We start from the raw sequence: 25,976 nt of genomic DNA on the forward strand, positions 1-25,976 counted from the left end.
GCTGCAGAACTTCATGTGAAGAGTGGAATTCTTGGAGCGCTGCGTCAGCACGTCAAGGACAATAAGTCACAGCGGAGTAGGAGAGCCAGAGCCGTCGCGGCCATTTAGGCAATCGTTACATCTCTGCTCCACACCGGCCTGATTATGTTTTACACATGAGCGCAAGACCAAGCCTGTCACTGTGCTTCGGTCCACTCACACAGGCCTTTTCAGGACCACCCACAAGAGGCCAGAGAGGAGCTGGCGCTGAAGCGTGTCAACACCTGAGCTCAAAGCAAATGTGGATGCAAAGTTGATTGACGCTAGGGGGAACGAGCTGATGATGTCAGAGGGGAGCAGACCAGAAGAAATTCCCCTTTTCAAGACACAGTCCAGAACACATTCTAGAGCACTTCCAGAGTGCCTGATAAAACCCTGATAGAACACAAGTGAATGAGTCTGTGTTTTAGTGGGCCCTGGAGAAGTCCTAAAGTGGCCCGGGCCAGGCAGTAATGTTCTTGGTTCTCTGAGGCCAGCTGGGAAGGGATGATGTGAGAGTGAATTAGAAGGGTGTGTTGGGTAAAGCCCATTGTTCAGCACCACACTCTGGCTACACTCATTTTCTGTCTCTTTACATCTCCTCTGTCTCTTTCTCGCTGGTCCCATAAGCAATGATTTATGCCTCCCCATACCAGAGGAATCTACAGCGACTGAGTAAATAAAACGTCTCCAGCATTCTCGTTTGGCTTCTAACCTCTGAATTCATCTCCAGTCAAGCAGGATTACGGCACATTATTAGCACACAGACAGGCCAAATTGTGCTGCCAAATAGCTTTGTTTTTGACATGAAAGCATATTTTCCTCTAATTGCTGCTTTGTGTACATGAGGGTTAGCTTGGTGGCAGCCCTGCTAAATTTGAGGGACAGGCTGCCCCCTTGTGTTAGACTATGGAAGTCTTTTTTTTTAAAGGATAAGTGGCTATATATAGGTGGTGACACATGAGGCAGCTCTGTTTGGATCTGTGTCAAGGTCGTTTTTATTTCATTGAGATCATTACAGATACATTCATTCCATCATCTATGATAAATCTCATCCGATGAGGCCTTTGAAGCCAAGAAAGAGTTAATCCTTTGCGGGCAAGCGGAGACAAGAGCTAAAAGAAGAAACAGAGGCATCCTTATGTATGTGTGTATGTGGAGGACAGCTGATCCTTTAGAAAACACTGGGCGGCTTTCTCTACACGTCTTTGTGCTGTGGCCATTCTGCGACTGACCAGTGGTTTCGGCTGACTGCCTTCCACAATTACCGTGGCGTGGGAAAGCATTGGAGGGGATGGACGGGAACTGTCAATCAGGCGGTAAAAAGGAGCTCAGCTTCGATGATCCCATGATGTGTCTTTGTATGCTGCCTCTGGAACCACCACGTTATCGCATGCTGTTCTGTTTTCTCCAGTTTCTTTTTTCAAAATCTGAAATATGCCATTACAGAAGACTGTAGGAATGTTCCCAGTGTTAGAGAGGCATGTTCGCTTGGCTTTTCCAGGCCCTGTGTGACTATGGTACAGGGAGAAGCAGTAAACTGGATTTGCCTAATATGGTGTCTGTCTTTAAATGTGGAGTTAACATGAGTTAATTCAGCTGACGAGGGCTGGTTCATGAAAGATTAGTGCAATTAGTGTTAAAATTGTGTTATTTTGTTGTGCCAACTTGTATGTATTTCTTCTTTCTACAAAGTACAAAATGTATTTATTGTCCATATACAGTAAATATCTGGGGACTGATGTTGCTTTGGACCTCCTGACTTTTGTTGCATGAGCAATGAAATACAGTTAAAACAAGTAAGTTTTAACAATCCCTTTAAAAAAGGAAATTGAAAGCTGCCTGTTTGATTGGATGGAAGAGTCGGGCCTAAGCCACTCTAAGCTTTTGTACATTTAACAACCACTCTGTTAGCAAGTTAAATAATGTTGCATTACCAAGCTGCAATAAAAAAAGATCTACAGATTTGGATTCATATTTGTTGAGTCTCAAAATAGTTTAATTGCAAAACTTCAAACAACAAATACTATAGCCATCCAAAGTCTATTATTGTGCCAGTAAACAAGAAAATCCTTGGCTGTATTTGCAGAGATCGGTATTAAAAGATAAGTTTTGCAACGGTCACTTTTGCAATGGTTTTTGTTGAATGTCTAACAGAAATTCCTTTTAGAAAAAAAAAAAAACTGTCAGAAAACAGCTGAACCAAAAGGTGATCTCTGACCTTAGCCGCTACACAACCTCTGTTAAGCAGTTCCTCGGTGGATTCATGAAATTTCTCAGAAATGTAATCTAGGTCTGTTTGCTGAGTTTCTTTTGTTTGCAGAGTTACTTTTTCATGCACTGGTTTATTTTTCATCCATGTGTGATTTATTAGTCTGCTTATGTTAAACACCTGCAATGGTTTTAACAAATCCTTCACCGCTGTGCAATGAAAGTCTTGACAACTCTTTGTCAAATTCTAGAGGAAAATACTGTCTTCAGGAAACCCTTTGCAGATAGGATCATACAAGGTTTTCTTAGTCTTCAGCATTTAAATCATTGTCTATAGGGCTTGAGGCAAAGAACTGCTGCTTTCTTTTTCTATATCCTTTTGTTTGTTGATCCTCGTTGAATACACCTGAGGTTTCCTGTGGGTCAATAACCTCCTGATTAAGCTTGTTCTTACCTTCCACTCTTTATCAGATCAGCACGTCCTGCCAAAAACACACAACAAAGGCCCTGAAACCAAACAAACAATAAAACAGAACTGTACCAAATCAGTCCCCGCCGCTCTGACCGAAGTCCACGGCTAAGCCGTGCTATTTTCTACCCCCAATCGCTGAGAAAACACATGAGGCAAACCGGGTCGCTTTCGGCTTTTTGGATTCCTGGCTCTGCTCTAAATCACTTGCAGTTCCCAAGATGCTTCCCTGTTACCTTCTCTTATCAGTTTCACCCTCCCTAACTGAGCTTTCTCCTGCCCTCACTCTCTGATTAGTGTCGGGCAGTCGGCCCAGGAGCGTTTGTGCAGCAGTTGCCTGTTCGCCGCCACACCTCCCTGCCCTTTTACCACTGCTATCGCTGCTGTGAGAACCAGACCCCCTTTCTCTGCACTTAGCTCCGGGGCTAACATTAACCAGCCACAGATGTTTATGCGGGGAGAGAGAGAGAGAGAGAATGAGAGACAGAGGGCAGCAGAAGCAGTCTCACTCAATAAAACTCCCCCCTTCGTCTAGCTCCGTCTTTGTCTTTGTAAGAGCGTCGCAGGTCGACGAACAGTCTCCGGAGCCTGAGGGAATTCTTTAGATCTATGGGTGTTGCCAGTTAAAAGTTTAAATCTTTGGTCTTGACTTGCTGATTTTGTATGGAGTGAGTCACTTGGCGTTCCCTCAAGAGGGTCAACATTAGCGCTGTCGATCTTAAACAGCAAGAGAGCTATAACTTATAATAAGACACAAACAAGTTTAACTAGATTTTTATATGCAAAACTCAGCGCTATGATACTAGTGTGATTTGGGTGGTTGCCAGGATGTTGCTATGGGGTTGCTAAGGTGTTCTGCGATGGTTTCTTTAGATATGACTCAAGTCCCTCCTTCAATAAAGGTCTATGGCATTTGTCTTAGAAAACAGTACACCTCACTTCAACATGCCAAATGAGACTTACATCCATGTAAGACAAACTTAGCAACTTAACTGAAATACTAAAAATGTCACCGAAAACATAAGATTTGCAACAATAAATTAAAAATTACACTGCCAAAAATATTCAGTTAAAATTTACAGGAAAAAATAGTAATAAGAAGAAATAAAATTATTTCTATAAATCATAGTCACATGTAATGTGTCACGCAAGGACTTCTTTCACACAGGGAATGTCCTTTTACTGTTTTTCACTTTTTACTCATGAAATCCATACATTTGACAGTATTTTTGGGTAACACTTTACAATAAGGTTCATTAGTTAACAACATTAGTAAACATGAACTAAGAATGAACAATACTTCTACAGCATTTATTAATCTTAGTTAATGTTAATTTCAACATTTACTAATCCATTATTAAAATCATAAGTTCTGTTTATTAACATTAGTTAATGCAGTGTGAACTAACATGAATAAACAATGAACAACTGTATTTTCATTAACTAACATTAACAAAGATTAATAAATAGTGTAATAAATGCATTGTTCATTGCTTGTTCATGTTAGTTAATACATTAACTAATGTTAACAAATGACACACTGTAAAGGGTTACCTATTTTTGTACAGTGATATAGAAAAATATTATATAAAGTTTGTTTTGTTTGATATCATCCCATAAGGTGGTGGTCTTTAATTACATATTTAGTGTGTGTGTTTGCTGCATGCAACAATGAACACAACACAGAGTTGAACACAGAGTTGTGATGTCTGGATTGTAGATTATCTTTTTAATTAATTGTTTAAACAGATCCCCAAAATATTCAGACTTTATTAATCAGTTTGAATCAAACTCACTCAGCCTTAAATCAATCAGAGGCATTACTCGAAATGGACTCCCTCCCGCACTGAACCAGAAGTCATTTGTCGACTATGTGATTTTAAACAAACCATTACAGAGCTTTTTGGGGTTTTTTGTTTGTTTGTTTTTTGGAATAAATCATATTGTACAAAAAAAGTACAATTATTTGTCAATTCTGTATTCTTTAACCAGAGAAGCCATTTGATAAATTAAAGCAATTTGTTTAAAAGCCAATGTTTATTATAGGAGCCAATCAATCCCTAATCATTTTCAGTCTGGAGCCACTGCTAAGGGTCAGGGGTTTTGAAAACCTTAACACAAACCACTAATAAATCAGTGTGATTATGACTAAGCTGGCCTTTATTTCTAGGAACGCTGAAGTGCTCTCTAAGTTAATCTCTGGATGTTAGCACACCTGAATGGAGTTGTGTTTTTTTTTCCATACGCGAGGACACAACCCAGAAGCAAAATTCCAACAGCAAGAACAGGCATGAATATCACCTGGTAAAGCTCTACAAACAATTGAACAATATCAAAAAGATCCCAAGAATTCTAGTAAAAAGGAAGTATCGGGAGACAGGAAAAACCAAACAACCATCCCTCCACTTCCTTGCAATGTAATTTAACTGTAGTTTACAGAACTACAGCTAAACTACCTTGTAAACCTAAACATCTGCATTAATCAATGAACTGAAAAATATATCTTGGACATTATCTAAAAAGACAATACATAAGAATTCTACAACATCCTCCCATGTCTGTTAAGCTGCATCCATCTCAGTTTTTCCTCTGTGTTTCAGAAATGACAACATATTTCCTTGATTCGATGACAGTAACAGGATGCTCGGAGGTCCAAGTGTGTGGTCCGTATCTACCAGGGAAGTCAACCTAGCACATAAACCAGAGCCAAGACATCTGTCATACTACCCAGCACTTAACATTCATACTCAAAAACAAGAATCGCGCTCTCCCACCATCTCCTACACTAGATGGGTATAACAGCAGAGTGGCGTGCCAGGTCTTATGTAAATATTCAGTGTCTTCTGAGGCATTAAGAAAGTCAGGGCCTCGACTTGTAGCATGAGTCAACTTACATGGGAGTATCTCATCGCCTACAAAAACTGCACAGCACAATGGAAACATGACATCCAGCTAAATATTGCTGTGTCAGGCTGGAAAGGATCTTCAAACAATGACTCTACAAATCACTTACACAGGTGTTTTACCTGTATTTTGTATTAGGGTTAAAGGAAATGTCAGTAAACGTAACTGATAATGTCCTGGCAGAAATTTATCAGTAATTTTTCCAATTTTCTATGTATTTTCTCTTACAGTGTACTTGTAGTTGTCCTAAAGGAATAGTTTACCCCAAAATGAAAGTATGCTGAAAATGTACTCACCATCAGGTGAAGTGAAAAAGTGAAAAGTTCACACGGTTTAAAAAAGTGAAACATTATTAGTTTCTTTTATTATTATCTTCTGGACACTTATGTCCAAAATACCAATCAATAATTCATTAAAATGCTTTCTCCAGTGAAAAGGTCTATCCTCTGTTGTCCACTCGCATCAAAATCCACCGACTTATTTGTTTAAAATTGTTTGGACTGTTTTTGCTTGTAAACGATGCTTGATACGCACTGACTGTATATTTCTCTCCTGATTCAGACAAGACAACATTTTCTTTGCAATATTATAGATAGAGGTTTGAAGTTAAAAATGTCTTTGAATTTATTACCAAGATGCAGCTTTTCACTTCACAAGATGTTAATTGATGGACTGGATTCGTGTTGATTACTTGTGGGTTATTGTGATGTTTTTATGAACTGTTTGGGCTCTCATTCTGACGGCACCCATTCACTGCAGAGGATCCACTGGTGAGCAAGTGAGGTATTGCAAAATTTCTCCAAATCTATTCCGATGAACAAACAAACCCATCTACATAGTGAATGGCCTGAGAGAGTATATTTTCATTTTTGGGCGTGTTCATCCTCATGTTGTTCCAAACCTGTATGGCATTTTATGCAATATAACAACTTTCATTGTGTGGACAAAAAGTTGAAACATTCTTCAAAACTTCTTTTGTGTTCCACTGAAAAATTAAAGTCATACAGCTTTGGAATGACACAAGGGTCAAAAACCACAGAATTTTCCTTTTTTTTATTTTTTTTACCTTTTTGGAATCCCTTTCAGCTGAGATAGAATAAAATAATTTAATATTTAAAAAATGACACGGGTCTTCTGTGCCGCTAGATCAGTTTGTTTAGCACCGAAGCAAAGCTGAGAACTGGGCCAGCTGATGGTATTGTTTGCTTCCCCATTTTTAAATGTTTCCCTGTGGTCACAGTGTTGGGCATGACAGTTCCTTTCACAGGGAGAGCAACATATATAACAGTATCATTATGTGCAGACTGGGAGGGTGAAGTTGGTGAGTGGCGCTCTCCCACAATGAAAAACAGAAAGACGGGAGAGATGATGAGTGAGAAAGACAGAAAGAGAGAAATATGCAGCCAAAGTCTGGCACTAAATGCGGATGTGTGTGATCCACAGCAGCGTCCAGGAACTAGAGTTAAAGCCTTCACTATATGAAACATCAACAAAGAAAGAAACCCGGGGCTTTTTAGCGCTTAATAGAAACATCTGACATGCATTAGCACTGACATTCATTCATCTGGCCTGTGGATGAATAGAGAGGGCCGGTCCAGCATCTGTGCTGCCGAGAAACACGGAGGAGACATTCAGCTGGATAGATACATGCATGATTATAAAAACATCCAAAAAGGATGCAATGTAAAAGAAGGAGACTGAGGTATGGAAAATATAGCGCAACCCTATTCTGATGAAATCTGAAAGGGGTTTTTTGCATGGATTGTAACAAAACGCAGGCTGAACAAGTAATGAGCACAAACAGACAACATGGAAAAAGTTGGAGCTACAGTATGCTCTGTAAGCTACATATTGAATACATTCAGACAGCTCAATGCTGCTGTACTACCTGAGGCAACTCATTGCTGAAGCGACCACCCCCTCTAGCGTTAGGAAAGTAAAGTACAGAGTAGATTTTTTTCAACTGCACGAAATGGTCCTCACTGCAAGATCCAGGGGGTAAGATTGAGTTCCAAATCCAACTCCTCCCACTTCACATATCCTTAAACTAGTCTCCACCCCCGGATGTGGATGTAACCTCGCCCCCTGGATCTTGTGTACTGTAGTGAGGAGCTACTGAACTGCTCTGAGCATCACTTTAAGCCTTTATCTTAAGTCTCCATGCATTTTGTTAAGATTCCTTATGAATACAAAGAGATACGCTACAATAATAGAAGCCCATTTCTGCCACACAAGAAAAAAATCATGCTTTGGGCAATCATAACTATCGCATAGCATGTCATGATTTCAAGTCACAATAATGACATAAAAGAAATGAAATTAGGATAAAGTCATAAATATGACAGAAATCATAATTACAACACAAATTATGAGACAACAATTATTGGATTAAAGTCATAATTAATGACATAAAAGTCAATGTCATCCTAATTATGACTTTTTATGTCATAATTATGATTTACCAAAGTGGAAATGGCCTTGCATATTTCATTTATTCACAATGAAAAACAATAATGTCAACACAAAACACTACAGCAATGGCCAAATTTCTACAATCAACAGATAAAATAAATATGTTCACATACCTTGACTACAAATTTAGAAGACTGCATTCTGATAAGGCACTGCAAAAATTCAAAGAAAATACTCTGAACATTCATAAACAAAAATGGCCACAATCTCATAAATTTAGAGAAACCCAAAAATATTTGTTATTGCTGAAAACATGAACCGAAACCCAAATCCCTAGCGTGACATACTCACGTGTTTGTGACACATGCAGTTGGACTGAAGTTGTAGAAAATAAAAATAAAAACAAAAAACAGGAGGGGGCGGTAAAATAACGCTCACAAACTTTTCTTATAACATTCCTGGGCTGTGTAAATATAATTGAAAATATACAATCTATATCTTTAATTAAAACGATTCGAGGATAACAATAAAATAGCAATTATGAAAGACGCTTTAATCGTTTTCTCCCGCCGATGGTTTGAAACTTGCCCTGTCACGTTAGGACCCCGGCGCGTGCAGTTGTCACGGAGACGCAGTCGGATGTAGGAGGCTGCATACTTTGCCAGACAGCCGCGTTCGTTATTCCAAGTAAATTGCGAAACAGCCATAACAATTTATAGCTAAACAAGATTATAGTCACGCATTCAATGTATAATCTTAGCGATTTAAAATCCAATTAGTGTTTTATAGGTTTCTGTTGTTAAATATTTTATAACTGGCATGTTTTGGTCACCATATGAGAGCATGTGTAAGACGTAAACACAGTCTGTTTTGGTTTTACCGTTAGGTTTTAAGTTCCTTGTGTTTTTCTTTCTTATATGTTTAGTTACTTTAACAATAAGCTGAACTTTGGGGTATGTACGAGACTCATATGCTACCTTTTACACGTCTCTTCGCGTTTTATAGGATATTGCGTTTGTTTTGAATAGATATCAGCATCAATGTTTCATATGATTGCAGTAATGCTAACAAGTCATTTTAATGGGTAGTTGACCTAAAGTATTTGCGAAGTGACATGCTAAACTTCAAAACAACGTTTTACTAATTGTTTTACAATTATTATGCATGCCGTTTTCATGACCTTGACTACATAGAATAGTTACACTTTTAAAATTGTAACGTTATTTGTCACACCACGGGGTCATTGAAAATGAACTAGTGAAGGCCAAAAAAAAAAAACTTGAAAAACTTAAGAAAAGTGCAAGGTGCCTATGATATAGTTTTTCCTTTATGCATTTCTATAAATTTTACCTTAAAATCTTGATGTTGATTTTTGTTTAAAACATGGGCTATGTTGTTACGCTTCCCTAATATTAAGCAATCAATTCATAATTGTATAATATTGTACTATTGTACTATTAAACATGATCTATTCATTTCTGGTTATTGAAAAGTGACTGACCTATACCGTTAACCGTCAGTAAATTTCTCTGAATGAAACCACAGTATGGCTCGCATTTGTAAGAAGAAACCCGCTGTGTGCACAGATGAACCACTTTCCAACAGCAACGTCTGCCAAAAGATGGCTCTGTTGAGAAGTATACTCAGTACTGCCTACGGACCAACTGGCAGACTGAAACAAATACACAACAATGTTGGAGGCCACGTCTTGACAACTTCAACTTCTACAGCCCTGCTCAAACAAGTGGATATGTCTGAGCCACTTCTCAAAATGATCTCAACTGCTGTTCAACATCACACTGCACGGTACAGTGACTCTGGGCTCTTTATGGGGATTTTCATGCTCAGACTTATTGAAAATGCTCAAAAATACAACCTCAGGACAGTTGCAGCAGCCAAGGTATACAAACACTTTGTGGAAGAATGCAATACATATCTTAAAGGAGACTCTTGTGGTTGTAAGGTGCCAGTAGACTTCACCAGCTGTGATTCACTAATTGCACTGGCCTGCAGCATGATCACCAGCAAACCAGCCTGTATGTTGAATAGCAAGGAAACGCAGCATATCAGTTCACTAATCGCACAGGCCTTCTTGTATTCCATCCCTTGCAACTCTTCTGGTGTGACCTGCTTTGGAAAGACAGTCACCATCGGCATTGAGGGCCAATCTGTGAGCGATTCTTCTGTTTTCCCAGGACTGCTGGTGGATGTCCCTGAGATGCTTCAGATTGTGGATCTTAAGAGACTGGGATCTGGTCCATATAAGGTGGTGGTTTTCAACGTATCACTGTCAGGTGATATTTCTGAGATTGGAGATGTAGCTTTGGAAATCCATAGGGGAGTGGACCCGGAGCATGATCTCCTTCAGCAGCTCCTGAAGCTTGGGGAACAAGTTGTTAAGGACAAAGTGAGATTATTTGCATGCCAAAAAGTAGTACATCCTATTCTGCAGCACTACTTGAGGAAACATGAAGTGGTCGTGATAGAGAGGCTTGGACTTGCTCTGATGGAACCATTTGTCCAGATATCAGGTAAATGTTTAACAACAGTAAGAAATATTTATAGAATTGAACATGAATTTATAGCCATTATGGAGTTTAACGTAGGTTTAACAGCTGCAAATGAAAAACTTTTGTAAATAAAAATATTTAATTAAATTTTTAAAGTGGTGGTTGATTGCGTTGACAGAAGCTCCACAGTGCAACAGAATGACAGCGACAGGACAGGACACAGATAATAAAAAGAATAATATACAAAATAGACAATGTACAAAATAGCAAAAACACAATATATAATATAGACAATTATGTATGTACAGGTATGATATGTGCAAATTTGAAATGTAAATAAGCATGTGTGTTAAGTAAATAATGTATAATAGTGTTGTGTGTTCCACGTTTATTGCCATGAGATGGATTGCCTGAGGGAAGAAACTGTTCCTGTGCCTGGCTGTTCTGGTGCTCAGAGCTCTGTAGCGTCGACCAGACGGCAGCAGTTCAAAGAGGGAGTGTGCTGGATGTGAGGGTCCAGAGTGATTTTGCCAGCTCTTTTGCTCACTCTGGATGAGTACAGTTCTTGGAGAGTGGAGAGGGTTGTACCAATGATTCGCTCAACAGTCCGGACTATCCTCTGTAGTCTTCTGAGGTCAGATTTGGTAGCTGAGCTGAACCAGACAGTTAATGAAGTGCAGAGGACAGATTCAGTGATGGCGTAGTAGAACTGTTTCAGCAGCTCCTGTGGCAGGTTGAACTTCCTCAGCTGCCGAAGGAAGTACAACCTCTGCTGGGCCTTTTTCACAATGGACTCAATGTGATTGTCCCACTTCAGGTCCTGAGAAATTGTGGTGCCCAGGAATCTGAATGACTCCCCTGCAGTCACAGTGCTGTTCATGATGGTGAGTGGGGGGAGTGCAGGGGGGTTTCTCCTGAAGTCCACGATTATCTCCACTGTTTTGAGCGTGTTGAGCTTCAGGTTGTTAAGACTGCACCAGACAGCCAGCTCCTTAACCTCCTGTCTGTAAGCAGACTCATCACCGATCCTGAATGAGGCCGATAAGTGTGGTGTCATCTGCAAAGTTCAGGAGCTTGACAGAGGGGTCTTTAAATGTGCAGTCATTGGTGTACAGGGAGAATAGCAGTAGGGAGAGAACGCAGCCCTGAGAAGCTCCAGTGCTAATCGTACAGGTGTTGGATGAGTATTTTCCCAGCCTCACTAGCTGCTCCCTGTCTGTCAGGAAGCTATTGATCCACTGACAGACGGAGGTGGGCCCGGAGAGCTGAGTTAGTTTGGGAAGGAGGAGGTTTGGAATGATAGTGTTAAAGGCCGAGCTGAAGTGCACAAACAGTATCCTCACATAAATCCCTGGTCTGTCTAGATGTTGTAGAACATAATGCAGTCCCATGTTGACTGCATTGTCCACAGACCTGTTTGCTCTTCATAAAATACGTAAAACACATTTTAAATAGAGGCGGTTTAGCCAATCACAACACACTGGATCAGCTAACCAATCTGAGCCCATCGCGTATTTCTGAGGGAGGGGCTTCATAAAACCAGGAAATAATCAGGCCGTTTATCAGAGAAGGGACAGAGTGGTGTAGAATAAAGGTAAATTATGTGAAAAATAATGCGTTTTTAAAAAAAAAACGAAGCATTAACACATGTTTGGCTGCACCCCATAAACACAATCAAGCCTAGAAAAAAAAGTCAACCACCCCTTTAAGAAAATACGAAATACACATTTTAAATAAATAAATTTTATGTTTTTAACAATTATATAATAACAATAATTACTGTAAAATTTCAACATTTTATACATAAAATACAACTATTGGCAGTGCAAGGAAAAATCTAAACTACAAAAATAGCTTTTTTTAAATAGCTTTTTTTTTTTTAAACAAACTTCTATTCAGTAAGGACTCATTAATTTGTCAAAACAAAAGTGATAGTAAGAACCTAAAAATATTTATAGTGTTCCAAAAGATTCTTATTTCAAATAAATGCTTTTTTAATGCTTTTTTTTGTGTGTTCTACGATTTTCACAGAAAATATTAAGCAGCACAACTGTTTCGACATTGATAATAAAAAAAATGTTGAAATTGAAAAAAGCAGCATATTAGAATGAGTTCTGAAGGATGATGTGACACTGAAGACTGGAGTAATGATCCTGAAAAGCTTTGTGATCCAAGGAATAAATTACATTTGAAAATATTTTTAAATTGTAATGCTATTTAACAATATTACTGTTTTTACTGTGTTTTTGTTTTGACCCCAATTATTTGAACGGTATGTATGTATAATGTCTGTATGCATGTACTCATGATTGTTATTATTTTAAAACCATGTCTTTTTTGATTAATATACTGTATAACATCATAATAATATATAACACCATGGATACAGTAGTATTGAAAAGATATGGCAGACTGCATTCATATTCATTCATTTTGCCTCTGTGTTTAATATTTCAGGTGCTCAGCCTGTTGCTTCTCTTTACTCTTCAGTTCCGGCAGAAGCTTACGGGATTGTTAAAGGATTCTGTTTCCAGTCATGTGGGTCCAGAGAGCTGCTCCAGCTCCTTCCTTCTAAAGATGCTGCTGTTAGCACCATGGTTCTCTGCCACAGAAATGAAACTATGCTGGAAGAACTGAAGGTTTGTTAATGTTAAATTAGAGATCTTCATGTCTTCATTTACTCATTTTACTCATTTTCATTTAAATGCTCCAATTTTTATATACTTAAGTTTATATACTTCAAACACACAATTTGAAATAATTCACCAAAATGAAGCTTACCAACTCTAATTACATTTTGCTGCTAAAGTTTAAAATATCTGTCTTACATATGTTTAAAAAAAAAAACATATGTTTTAATGCTTTTATACTCTTGAGTCATGAGACAAGGAAGAATCTAGACTAATGATACAGTCTTTAGGAAACTTAATGGCCAAATAAAAGCTGCATTAAAATCATCGGAATTTTCTCAATACTTACTTTATATCATCAGTAAAATCAGCACAGATAACTCATGAATGTGCAATGTATTGCCCCGCTCTGTTAATAATTTATGTTTGTGCTGTCTTCACACTCATTCTGTTGAGTTTATTTTGGGTGCATTCTTCCTTCTCTGTTATTCTCCAAGCTATTTATTTAGTTTCTTGTGTTTTTAAGTTCCAATTTTCTGAATTATTTTTTCCAGATTTACTGGATTTGGTTTCTTTGTTCAAATTTATTGCATTAATTCCCTCTTTCACTTCTCTCATATGATAAACATTTGTTCCATTTGTTGGACAGTTGACATGCCAAAGAGCAGAACATGTGTTGCGACTGACTCTGAGGGAGCCCTACGCCCTGCTTGGAGGAGGCTGCACAGAGACAATTCTGGCCACCCACATCAAACACATGGTATTCTATTCCATTCCAGTAACACCATCACATTCAATTGCATTTCTACAGTATTGATTATAAAGTTCCACTTGTCAGAATTTTCTGAAAAGATTTTTCAGAGGGATTAACTGTGAAATTTATTTTCAAGTGCCACATTTCTACCTGACTAGATTTTTAAACCTTTCCAGTTTGATTTTTTTGTTTTGTTTTGTTTTTTGTTTTTTTTGTTTTTTTTTTATACCTTACAGCTTTTGTTGGATCATCCCCAATTGTGGGATAAATCATTTTGAGCAAAAAAGGTATGCACATCCTAAATCCAAAAACAACAATACACAACAGATGTCCGCACACTGAAATTAAAGCTCTAGAAATCTTTATCACAACCAAGCGTGAACATTTTATCCAGTTAGGCCTTGGTTAGGCTTTGGTCAAAACGTTGCTGTTGGCCGGTATAACATTTTTTGTGTGCGTGTGCTAGGGTTGCAAAATTCCGGGAATTTTCAAGACTGGAAACTTTCCATGGGAATTAACGGGAATATATGGGAATTAACGGGAATTAATGGGAATAAACTGGAAATTTGCAAAATTGTAGGAACTGGGAACTTAAATGTAGTTGAGAACAAAAACTTGCAGCATAATCTTGGTTAAAACAACCAGATTTAATGCAATTTCAGTTTAATTTCTACTCTACACATTGCTCAATCGCACACAGCACACTGCTTAATGCAGGGCTATCGAGACCACGCCCCCTACATGCACTGTGCTTATCTACCATTACATGCACACATCATTTCATAAATCCTGCACACAAAATATCGAAATGTCCATCTTGGTAAGTATTTATATAAATTACATGAATATTACAAAAAATGTTTAAAACTTCCTTGTGCTGTGTGTAATATACTGTGCAACTAAATTAGGCTATACCATAGTAAAAACAAATACACTGACTGAACAAACATTTAGGTGAGATAATAATAAAACAAAAGTCTAAAAATGACCCTCCCCCCACACACAATCCTCTCTAGTCACCTAAGAGAGGGATTCCCCTCCATTTTCTCTGAAGCCGCACTTTCTGCATTTGAGCCCAAAGACTACATCTAAGTTTTGATATTCTAATATATTTGATCTATGGGATTCACGTTTAACTAGTAAATACCAAAAAGTGTTTATACAGTAGCTAGACAGTTTATGAGGTAGGCTATGTGCTATATAGCTCAAGCTGTGATGCTTCTTCTGCTAGCAAGTTTTCTGTTATCATACAGAAGTGCAGTACTGGTCAAAAGTTTGGACACATTACTATTTTTAATGTTTTTAAACATTGCATATCTTTTGCTCATCAAGCCTTCATTTATTTGATAAAAAATACAGGGAAAAAACAAAGCAGGGATATTGTGCAGTATTGCCGGTATTACAATTTAAAATAATGGTTTTCTGTTGTAATATACTTTAAAATATAATGTATTTCTGTGATCAAAGCTACAGTCTTCAGTGTCACATGATTCTTCAGACATCATTCTAATATGCTTATTTATTATCAATTTTGGAAACAGTTGTGCTGCTTAAAATATATATATATATATATTATTATTATTTTTTTTTTTTATTATTATTATTACCTGTGATTCTTTTTTCAGGATTCTTTGATGAATAAAGAGTTAAAAAAAAACAAAAAAAAAAACATTTATTTAAAATAGAAATCCTTTTTTAACAATACAGTACCATTCATAAGTTTGGGGTCAGTATCTTTTCTCTTTTTTTGAAATAAATTAATACTTTTATACAACAAGGATGTGTTAAATTAATTTTTAAAAAGTAGTAGCAAAGACTTATATTGTTAGAAAATATTTCTATTTTGAATAAACTGTTCATAAGTTTTTATTCATCAATAAATCCTGAAAAAAGCACCACGGATTCACCCCCAAAAATGTCACTTTTAAAATTTGTATTAGTTTGCATGCAAGTGAGCCTATGATCAAAAAATATATATATTTATGTTTGTATATGATACAGTTTTATAAATTTCCAATTAATTCCCATAAATTCCCAAAAATTCCCATAAATTCCTGGTAAGTTTCAAATTTGGAATATTTCCAAAGTTCCCCAGACGAAGTTCCCATGGAAAATTTCCGGAAAACTTCCGGAAATTTTCCGCCCCTTTGCAACCCTAGTGTGTGCAGACATTTACTGTTTATTTTTTATAATTATTCATTTTAAATCATTTTGAGGCCATACTAGTCAAAGGTTTTTAAAAATCTTGACATGGTTCGATGAATTTTCACAATAATTGGCTCAGATCATATTCAGACCAGTCCTCACAAAATTTAACTTAATTCAAAGAAGGTTGTGTAACATTTATTAATTAGTGGCAAATCTGCTGATACCTATTTAAAATGGCCACAAGGGGCGCTGTGACCAAACAAATCTTCTCAACATTAAAATGCACATGCCATTGGTGTACCCTATAATTTCTGCTAAATTTCTTTTTTTCTTTTTCTTTTTTGTCACGTACTTCACAGAATCAGTCCAAAGGCGCAACAACATCTGCAGCTCTGTGCGTCTCTCAATCTGAGTTCCTCATGGCAGCTGAGGCATTCTGCAACTCTCTGCAATCTGTGGCTCTTTCCTTAGAGCATGATGGACAGGTCTGTCTCATTGACCTGACATATGGTCATCGCTGGGTCCAAGATATATTCTTCAAAACCTGTGGCTGTGGCCTGGTGGAGGACAGATCCAACCTGGAGAAGACCCCTCTAAATACAGCTTACCACACTTTCTCTCCTGTTTCCCTGGAAAACACTGACAGTCACCCCAGAATATTAGATTCATTTTCTGCTAAGCTCAATGCTTTGAATGTGGCAGTCGAGATGGCTAATTTTGTTCTTGATTTAAAATATGTAATTAAGGATATCAATTGAATTTTGATGAATGAAGAGCTGTGCTTTGAATAAAGGCTGTAGGTTTGATACATTTTATAATTGAATGTTGTTTCAAAAAAAGAAGACTTTTTCTTCAACAGAAATCAATGTAGCAACATACTTATTAAATATTCCTTATAAACTGCCAAAACCAAAATATGAGGAACACAGAGAGTTGAAGACTGTCTTTTTTCTTATATGATGATGCAAGAGTCACAGTTAACTGCACTTTTTGCAAATATGCAAGCAGAAAAATCTGTCGTCATAAGGACAGGTTTTAAATTAAGCAAGATAAAGTTTAAAGGCTAGTAAAAAGGTTTTATGGCAGGTACATTTTCTCAGTTCACCTGTATTTGACAAGTATGACAAAAGGTTAATTTTGGACCCTGTCTGAGTCATCTTCATTGTGCCATGTGCCTTTGAGAAAGGCACTTACTGATCTCCAGGTAGCTCAGAGGCTAATGTTCCTGTAATTAGTGCACCTTAAGGATAAAAACATCTCCTAAATTACCACATAGAAGCATCTACTCTGAAGGAAATTATATATTGTAAGAAAGAACAACGGGTGTGTGTATTTTGTAGATAGAGTTCTCCACACTAGGTGTAGTCCTTAGTCCTTCCAGCATGTTAACATTCTGCTGTTAATTTGGCTATTGAAATATATTTTCACTCCATCAGTCAAATGTTCGGTTTACTTCAAATGCACTTGCTATCAGTTCACTCAGTACTTTTATGTTCATTACAAATCAAACGTGTCTCGGGCTTGCTTACCTCTTCTGACGGATTCAGTTTCGTGAGTGAATCACTCAGACAGGTTTTTATGAACCTGTTCCACTGATTCAAATCAAAAAACGATCCGTTCACAAATCGGAAATCAGCGGTTTTTATCATAAGAGTATCATTTAGGAATTTTTCCATAATGGAGGCCTAAGGAGTGAGGTAAATGTCTTTGCACGCTGTATGAATTCCTCCAAATGTTTTTGTCTTTTATGATGCCTTTTACGGCAATAATTAAGCTCTTTCTGTTTTTTTACAGCTTTAGTGCACTTTCTGATGGCACCGGCTTTGTTTTATATACCTTATGAAACAAAATTGGTAATTGCTATTCTTCTTTCCTTGATGAAAAAGATTATCTTAAACCCGATTTCTTAAATCATTTATTTTCCTTTTTTTTCCCCTTTAAATATGAAGCATTGTTAGCATCACCACAATTTAATAGCAAATTTCTGATTAAGCAGACAGATAATCCCAATCCCACCATGTTGTGACAAACTAAGATGCTCCACAGTCACACAATGTTTACACCTTTTGGACAAATCGGCCTATTTACAGCTTTGTCTGCATATTAAGCTGCAATACTAGAAAGTGTTTAAAAAAACTACACACAGTTACACACAAATACACTAAGAACTGCAATAACATATTGTACAAATGATAAAAAGACTAAGCTGTATTAAAGTGTTCTGTTGTGATTAATCCATTTTCGTACAGGATGTCAAAACCATTACAAATAATTTGGTAACATGTTCAAGACATAAATTGTAGAATCTTTCCTACATACGGCATGCTAAATCAGGTAATGAAAACAACCCAAAAGTACAGGTGTACATCGTAGCAATTGAGAAGATGAATTCTTTCCTTCTGTCAGAACAAAACTCCATTTATCTGTCATGGCTCTTTAGAAGATGAAGGGTATGAGAGATCTTCTTGATCTGGGGAAATCTTTAAACTTCTCATTATAGAACCTGGAACACATTAGAGAAACCACATGTATTTTTCTAACACTTTTCAGTGCATCATTGCATTGTAATCTCACAACCCAGTTTACTGAATTAATGATATACCAGATGCAAAAATTCTGTAAGTAATTTTGTTACATTTATAAGTATTAAATTTACATGGTGGTTTTAGTTTACCTGTGATGGTGATAGGCTCTCGGGCCTATGAAGCAAATTGTGAAAAAAGCAAAGGCAAATGTGGGCAAAGACCAGGTAGCAACAGCGTAGCCCAGCCACTCTACAATCTCCCCGAAGAAATTTGCTCCAGACACATACTCAAACAAACCGCCTGCAGTTAAAATAAACACACAAATCAGCTTAGCATTTATTCAGTGCAGCTAATTGCAGTTTGCTTACAGAGACTGAGATAAAGACAATAAATGATGAGTGCTGCTAACATTAAAAAGACTCTGAAATATCTCTACCTCTTGGGATTTTATAGGAAATTTCTCCAGGTTTTCTCAGGCTGCGAAGAATGTGGTCACTGTGAATATTGATTCCCATTCCTATGAAAAATATTATCAGACCTAGAAAAATATAGATACATATTTTAAAAAATCACTATAAAAACACGTACAACTTTATATTAATCAATTCCTCTAAAGAAATTTGCTCCAAACGATAAGCTCCAATACTCTACACTTTTAAAAATAAAGATTTATTTTTAAGAACTGTTCACTGTAAGGTCCTTAAGGTTCCAACGGTTAAAGTTCCAAAAATGATTATTCTATGAAGTTGCTGTAAAAACCTACTTTTGGAACCTTTATATCCACCTTTTTCTTGACGTAAAATAAATTTTATGGGTCTAGCTTCCGGTCTCATCCGCGTCCAGCTATTTTTAGTTGTACAAAACAGTTCGTTTTGCTGCTTTATATTGAAAATTAGTGTGTCTTATCATATTATTTTAATGTATTATCTTAATTATGAACACACTGGTTTGTAGTGCAAACAGTTTTACCGTTTACTGTACGTTGTTATTCTTCTCGTTATTTACCTATAGCGGCTAATGAACCGGAAGTCTCACCCATAGGCTTACTTCCGCGTTGAAGAAAAAGGTGGATAAGTCCAGTTATTCAGCATTAACATGATCATTTTTTTAATTGAATAAATTCTAAAATATATAAGAAAGGTTGAGCAAAATTCTGAATTTAAGAATGATCTCCTTTTCAATTCACAAGTTGGAATTTTTTTAAATGAACTGGTCAACAAATTTAATGAATTTCATTAGTCCAACAAAAGATTTGTATTAATAATGACATTACTTTTCAGTATTTATGCATATTTATTCCCTATGTAGAATGCATTCTAACTCAGTTTGATTCAATATATTTCTCATTGATGGTAGTAAAAAGGTCAGTACTGGTAGAACAATTAACATAGCCATACTAACAGATTTTATCAAACAAACAGTAGTAGTTCATACTAAAAGTATGAATATATTTGTTCATATCCTATATGAATTTCTTTGACTCTACCTTCCATATATTTCTACTTAAATACAAATTCAACTGACGCAATTAAATACCTCAATTCAAATTTTGAAAGGCACACAACCCTGAATTATACCAGTTCTGTCAGTAAACCAGTTTTACCGGCTAGTAAACAGGCCTCAGAAAACCATGTATTGTGATACGTTGCACAGTGCAGCAGATAGTGTGCCTGCAGGAAGCCATTAATAGAGCAAAACACCATCCCAAACAGCATGATGTCAAACGGATACGGCCGCCCTTTGGTCAGCAGGGAGTAGATGCAGCTCCTGGAAACCAGAATGTTGATACATATCAAATACCATCTCTTGGTCATCTGCCCACAGTATATTACACTTCCACTGTTTTTAGGCCTATGTGTCTTTGTAATTCAACACCTGTTCCCAAACCTGCTGTGTTTTGTCCAGATCATGCTTCTGTTGAATTATTCAAGCATTTCTCACTTTATTCACCTGCTTCTGGCCCGGTTAAGTGTAATTACTCAGGAATAAAATTCTGCTGTTACATTTCTGCAATCTTGATTAATTGTCAGCACAGCAGGATTGTCTAAAGAAACAGGAATCTAGAACATTCCACCCAGTGCGTTCCCTTTTGTCTTCGGATTAAGGGTATTTTTTTTCCTCACTTGTTCTGGGTGAGCTACACTGATAAAAATGATTTTTTGGTGAAGTAAACACTACATAAAAACAAATGTAATTTTACATTAAATAATTTAGTTCAGGCAATAATTAAAATTTAAAAATTAAAAATTTAAGTAAATTCTATATTAGTACTCAATTTAAACTTGTAGAAATTAAAGTTTGAACTTATAAGTATATTTTACTTGGAATTGTTTGTTATGTTTACAAGGATTCTTTAAGTAAATATCAAAGTTATGATCCCGTTTTTCCCATCATGCACTGGGGCATGAATAATTAAAAAGGTTAAATTTGTCACTGTTTTTTAGTTTTATTTACACTGTTTTATGGTTGCTTTTGTTGTTAGGTTTAGTAACTTACTGTTTTGTGACATCTGGAGTTGATTTTCTAGTCAAAATGACCCATTCTTACTCAAACACTATCCACTGATTGTCACCGTCATTGTGTATGGTGTACCAAGTATTGAGGTCTCTGTGTCCATTTGGGTAACAATTCTTTTGAGTGGACATATTATCTTAAAAGGATAACAAGCTGTCTACTTGCTTGCTTACATGTTTGTAAGTGAATCACATGCTTTAATAGCATGGTTGTTTCCCAGTGTTACATCGTTTGAGTAAATCTTAGAAGCCATGACTGAGTGAAAAATACTTAAGTATTGCAGATTTAACTTAAAATAATCAAGTAAAAATTACTCATCAAACTCTAACTGGCCATGTTAAATTTACTTATTTCCTTTGCTAATTTTACCTAACTTAGCCAAGTAGATTTTACTTAATTCAGTACTTACATTTTACTTAAAATTTATATGTGCAAAAACTTGCCAAATAAAAATTAAGTAAATTTACTTATTGTTTTTTTCAGTGTAGATAACACATCCAGGTTTGAGAAATGGCGTAGCTGAACTTGGGTTTACAGCATACTAAACAAACAAGTACAGTAAATGGTAACAAAGACGCTGTGATATCATGCCAATGTCATTATAAAGTGGCTATGATCCATTTTTTTCTGGCCTATCTGCATTTTATACTAGCGATCTTTCATTTGACGTTAAATTAAATTGTTAATTTACCACATTATTAAGTGTTTAGTAACAATTTGAATTTTTCTTCAGCCCCACCAACAATCTTCCCATCTTTCACACGACTTACCTCTGGAAGTAGTGCAGGCAGAAGGTCCAGAGCATCAGGTGTCTCCCAGTGCCATTGTTTCCATCGGTGGTCAGCATCAAAATCAGGGGCACCAGCAGAGCGGGAAGCTCCTGGAGGAACCAGGCGAGCCTTGCGGGCACCATCATGGAGCTGCCCGATGTGTCCACGTAGCGACCATAGGCAGCGTGAGACTTCATGAGACATATAAAGTGCATTATCCCACCCAAGATCATCACCAAGCTCAAGCCCCGCACGAGGAGCTCCTGGCACTGCATGAAGGTCGACGTTCTGTCCGGTTCCAGACCAGGTTTGAGTTTAATGCTGTATGTCCCCACTTAACCCCTCACCAGAGTTCTGCAAACACAGTGCCTCAGAGCAGCTCCTCCCCAAAAGCAGAGGGAGAGCCGAATCCTGACCATGCTACAGCTTGCACCCTGCTGAAATGTGAGAATGCCTTTTTCAAAGAGATTTCCCTTTTTGACATATTGAGAGATTTTTTTTCACTAATGCACTGGTGGAGAGCATCAGCTTTCATTTGACAAATTGGTCTAAAAACACAAGCATGTCTGTTTTTTGTGCATCTCGGCGAGCCTTGGCTGTTTTTGCCACCTAAGGAGCGTGCTGATTTATGTTTATGTTTGGAAAGGTGAACAGAGAAATTAGTTTCTCAGTATTTTACAAGAGCAGTAATCCATGCTGCATGCCAAACTATAGGAGAAAGGGCTAATTCTTTTGAGTATCAACATATTTCCGGAAGGCAAATGGGTGTTTTTTTCCTTTATGCTTGTTTTTGGCACAAATATTAATACTTTTCAAAAGGAAATCCCATCTCAGACTGTAAAAATAAATGATATTTCAGGCACCATTTGGGTTTCCTTACGTTTCCACACTGGCAGAACCATTTGGGGAAACTTAAGGCACCATTTGAAGGTTCCTCAAATATGCACTAAAGGAAACTCACAGTTAAATATGTTTCATTATTATATTAATTAATATTGAGATAACAGTACTTAAATATTCTTAAGATTATTTAATACTTAAATATACATTTTATGTGTAGCCTACTTATATGTTCCATCTTGTGAGTTTCTCAGAGAAAGACCTTTTTTAAAAAAGGTTCACCAGGAGGTTTCTTCAGATTTATTTCCCCAAACACTTTGGCATGATCATTAGACAACAAGTTCAGACAATTTACAAATTGTGGAAAAAGTATTTCCAAATCATACATCCCTGAGGTTATTATTGTATGATGAATTCAGTTGATTTTCAGAAAAGCACGTGTCGATGTAACAGGGTTAAAAAGAACATTTAATTTAAAGAGTAAAGATGTGTGGATTTCATAAAATAAGGGATTTTTTTGTATTTGTTGGTGTTCGAAGGCTCCCTTCCTGTGGCTGTTAGGCTAATGGTATTGCAGATGTAATATTTTGTCCCTCTTCTCTTTCCGTACCGCAGCAGATTTGAGTGTTGCTGCTGTGGGTATGTACGATTTTTCACGCTCTAGCTCATTAACGTATTAATTGTGGAAATAATATGTTAATATTATGTTAATATTTTCTACGCAATTGATTGAATTGACGTATTTGAACATATAGTATATAATGTATTTAACATGGTTGTTGAAGTCATTTTAAATGTATTGACGCGCATTCACGAGCCGGAAGGAGTGCATTTCATGTGGTTATTGTGTCTGTTTTAAAATTTCTGATAATTGTAATATGAGTCGAGTGAAAGTGTCATTTCTATTTTTCTAGTCATATGTATATCTGCAGTATATTGTCTCCTTCAGCCAACCTGATTTGTACCCATTTTTCTATCAAAAAGGTATGTTGCTTTCATGTTTATGACATTATAAATGTTAACAAATGCTGTTTAGAAATTAGGTTTTCTAGATATCATCTACAGTTTATTGGCCAGTATTACTATTTACAGGTGTGCTGTTACAATTTTCACGTTGTATCTAATTGTTATGTGTTTTACAGCTGCTGTGGTCATATGTATATCTGCAGTATATTGTCTCCTTCAGCCAACCTGATTTGTACCCGTTTTTCTATCAAAAAGATAAATCAAAGCTGAATAAATCCCATGTGTGAGTGTGTCCTTTCACATCCGTTACATCTACCGCTATAGCTCACAAACAGGTTGTTTTTTTCCTGTAATTAAGGGAGCACCCGCTGAGAATGCTGATGAATGCATTAATGCTGTGTATGTAGAGAACTTCATCAAACAGCAGGAAGTATTTCCCCCTGCACCATTTATCCATATTATCAATAACCTTTCTGTGTTTATGTCCCTGGTAAAAAGCAGTCACTCAATAAAAGTCACTTAAAACAACAGGGTGCTCAAAAAATCCCAGTCTTCCAAGTAAGTTTCCAAGGAAACGCTTAAAAGAATACAATTTTACAGGCTGACTACTGATAAACCGATGTATAAAAATAACCCTCTAGCATTATTTCAATTTAAAAAATCAGCAAAGAACATTAAGCTACTTAATTTTGATTGACGTTGATTTCTAAAAGCATATTTACCTGCTTTGCAAAAATTAAAACAATTAACATTTAGACCAGTATTTGAATTACAAAACAGATTAACCGGTCAAAAATGACTGGACTCCAAACAATTGCTTATAAATCTCTCATTATGCTATATTATCACCAAATATTGGATTCAATCTTTTTGTCAACTTGTTTTCTTTCATTTAGGACTGGTTTTGTGTTTCTATTTGCATCTGATTATTCATAGGCCTCATTTATCTGAGAGTAGGTACCTTGTTTTTGGAGTGAAAAAAAATTTTTTTAATGAATATTTTTCACAATATTAAACAAAACATTATTTTAAAAAAATTGCTCTGTTTATCACACTGGTGTGCTTTAATGTTTAATCAGGAAGTTTGCTTTTAAATGCTTTTATTTTGTACAAAATTGCAAAAAGTCACACTTGTGCAGGGTTCCCGCGGGTCCTTAAACAGTCTTAAATTTAAGGTCATAAAAAGTCTTAAATTGTACAAGAAAGTCTTAATTATGATTTCAAGAGGTATTAAATTTGGGTACTGACCAGAATCGCGATACAGCTTAATGTGTGACGATTAAACTTCAAAGGGCTATAAATAAATATGAGCGCTGCACGTTTCAAAGTGCAGTGCTGCACTGCTTTGTGTTCTGCTGTTACCGGGGAAACAGCTCCGAAAGCGCCTCCTGCTGGCAGAGAATGAATGTGCATGTTCAATAGGGCTGTTGCTGTGAGTAGGGTATTCATGCAATACCAGAGGCTGTAGTTTCAGAACCGGATTTCTAGGACCCTATAGTTAGGGCCCGAGCACCGAGGTGCGAGGACCCTCTTGGAATTGCTCACGTTTATTATTAGGGCCCGAGCACCGAGGTGCGAGGACCCTCTTGGAATTGCTCACGTTTCTTCTTCTTTTTCTTCTTCTTCTTCTTCTTCTCCATAGTGAATCGCATTTTTGAGGGCCTAATCATGCTCCAAAACTCATGAAACTTTGCACACGGGTCAGAACTGGCGAAAATTTACATCTGATATGGGTTTCAGAAGTGGGTGTGGCAAAATGGCTCGATAGCGCCACCTATAGAATTTCAAAAGAGTGCGCCTCGAGCTATGTTTTATGTACATGCACGAAAATCGGTACACACGTGTAACACACCATTACCTACAAAAAAGTATCTTGGTACAAAATCCAAAACCCAACAGGAAGTACGTTATTTCGAATTTCCTGTTCAATTTTTGTGCAGTTTTTGCAATTTTCAGGCTTCGTACTTTGACGAACTCCTCCTACAGTTTTAATCTGATCGTCTTCAAATTTGCTGAGTGTAATCATAAGGCCTTTGCGATGTTAAATTTCTAGAAGATCCACCTGCTGGCAACAGGAAGTGACATGTTTAACACTGTAATGTACTCCTAGGTGCATATTAAAAAGTGTCAACAAGTGATAAATAGGCTAGCAGCATGCTACAAGCATACTAAAACATGCTAGCAACACTTAGCTAAGTGCTAAAGCATGCTAGTAATGCAGTGAAATGGGAAGTTGCTGTAACTCAGGCAAGCAGTGTCCAATCTGCCCCAAATTTTACAAGTTTGATAAGAGGCCTGTTCTGAA

At 36.9% G+C, this 25,976-nt stretch overlaps 3 protein-coding genes across 8 annotated transcripts in view; 1 reads left to right on the top strand and 2 right to left on the bottom strand.

Moving 5' to 3' along the window:
• slx4ip (SLX4 interacting protein) overlaps positions 1-8,596 on the bottom strand; it is a 56,276-nt gene extending 47,680 nt beyond the window's left edge. For 2 of the 4 annotated variants that reach the window (XM_058795087.1, XM_058795086.1), the window contains exons 1-2: positions 8,366-8,596; positions 8,188-8,226 (exon numbers count right to left, since the gene is read on the bottom strand). In XM_058795087.1, the coding sequence (XP_058651070.1) occupies positions 8,188-8,226; positions 8,366-8,380 (54 nt within the window). In that variant the 5' untranslated portion in view covers positions 8,381-8,596. The remainder of the gene's footprint in view (positions 1-8,187; positions 8,227-8,365) is intronic. The other 2 variants (XM_058795084.1, XM_058795085.1) reach the window with 2 other exon arrangements.
• Positions 8,597-8,829: 233 nt separating this feature from the next.
• On the top strand, positions 8,830-17,308 carry mkks (MKKS centrosomal shuttling protein). Of its 3 annotated transcripts, none has more exons than XM_058795052.1 (5): positions 8,830-8,967; positions 9,560-10,545; positions 13,015-13,163; positions 13,804-13,914; positions 16,416-17,308. In XM_058795052.1, the coding sequence occupies exons 2-5, from the start codon at positions 9,561-9,563 to the stop codon at positions 16,812-16,814; spliced, it is 1,644 nt and encodes a 547-aa protein (XP_058651035.1). In that variant the 5' UTR covers positions 8,830-8,967; position 9,560; the 3' UTR covers positions 16,815-17,308. The 3 variants fall into 3 exon arrangements, with proteins under 3 accessions (XP_058651035.1, XP_058651034.1, XP_058651036.1); XM_058795051.1 differs by having other exon boundaries at positions 8,832-8,967; positions 12,982-13,163; positions 16,416-17,279; XM_058795053.1 differs by having other exon boundaries at positions 8,848-8,967; positions 9,601-10,545; positions 12,982-13,163; positions 16,416-17,281.
• Positions 17,309-18,492: 1,184 nt separating this feature from the next.
• On the bottom strand, positions 18,493-22,140 carry srd5a2b (steroid-5-alpha-reductase, alpha polypeptide 2b). The gene is made up of 5 exons (XM_058796331.1): positions 21,866-22,140; positions 20,185-20,348; positions 19,018-19,119; positions 18,731-18,881; positions 18,493-18,559 (listed from the first exon to the last, which is right to left on the bottom strand). Exons 1-5 carry the CDS (start codon positions 22,138-22,140, stop codon positions 18,493-18,495), a joined length of 759 nt encoding a protein of 252 aa, XP_058652314.1.
• Positions 22,141-25,976: the final 3,836 nt, after the last annotated feature.

Source organism: Onychostoma macrolepis, chromosome 13, assembly GCF_012432095.1.
Source record: "Onychostoma macrolepis isolate SWU-2019 chromosome 13, ASM1243209v1, whole genome shotgun sequence".
NCBI lineage: Eukaryota > Metazoa > Chordata > Actinopteri > Cypriniformes > Cyprinidae > Onychostoma > Onychostoma macrolepis.

Coding starts and splice junctions, on each gene's coding strand:
- mkks (XM_058795051.1), top strand. CDS start 9,561: ATGGCTCGCATTTGTAAGAAGAAACCCGCTGTGTGCACAGATGAACCA. Junction 13,164..13,803: donor CTATGCTGGAAGAACTGAAG/GTTTGTTAATGT, acceptor TTTGTTGGACAG/TTGACATGCCAAAGAGCAGA. Junction 13,915..16,415: donor CCACCCACATCAAACACATG/GTATTCTATTCC, acceptor CGTACTTCACAG/AATCAGTCCAAAGGCGCAAC.
- srd5a2b (XM_058796331.1), bottom strand. CDS start 22,140: ATGCAGTGCCAGGAGCTCCTCGTGCGGGGCTTGAGCTTGGTGATGATC. Junction 20,349..21,865: donor TGCCTGCACTACTTCCAGAG/GTAAGTCGTGTG, acceptor TCTGGTTTCCAG/GAGCTGCATCTACTCCCTGC. Junction 18,882..19,017: donor TTCCTATAAAATCCCAAGAG/GTAGAGATATTT, acceptor TTTTAACTGCAG/GCGGTTTGTTTGAGTATGTG.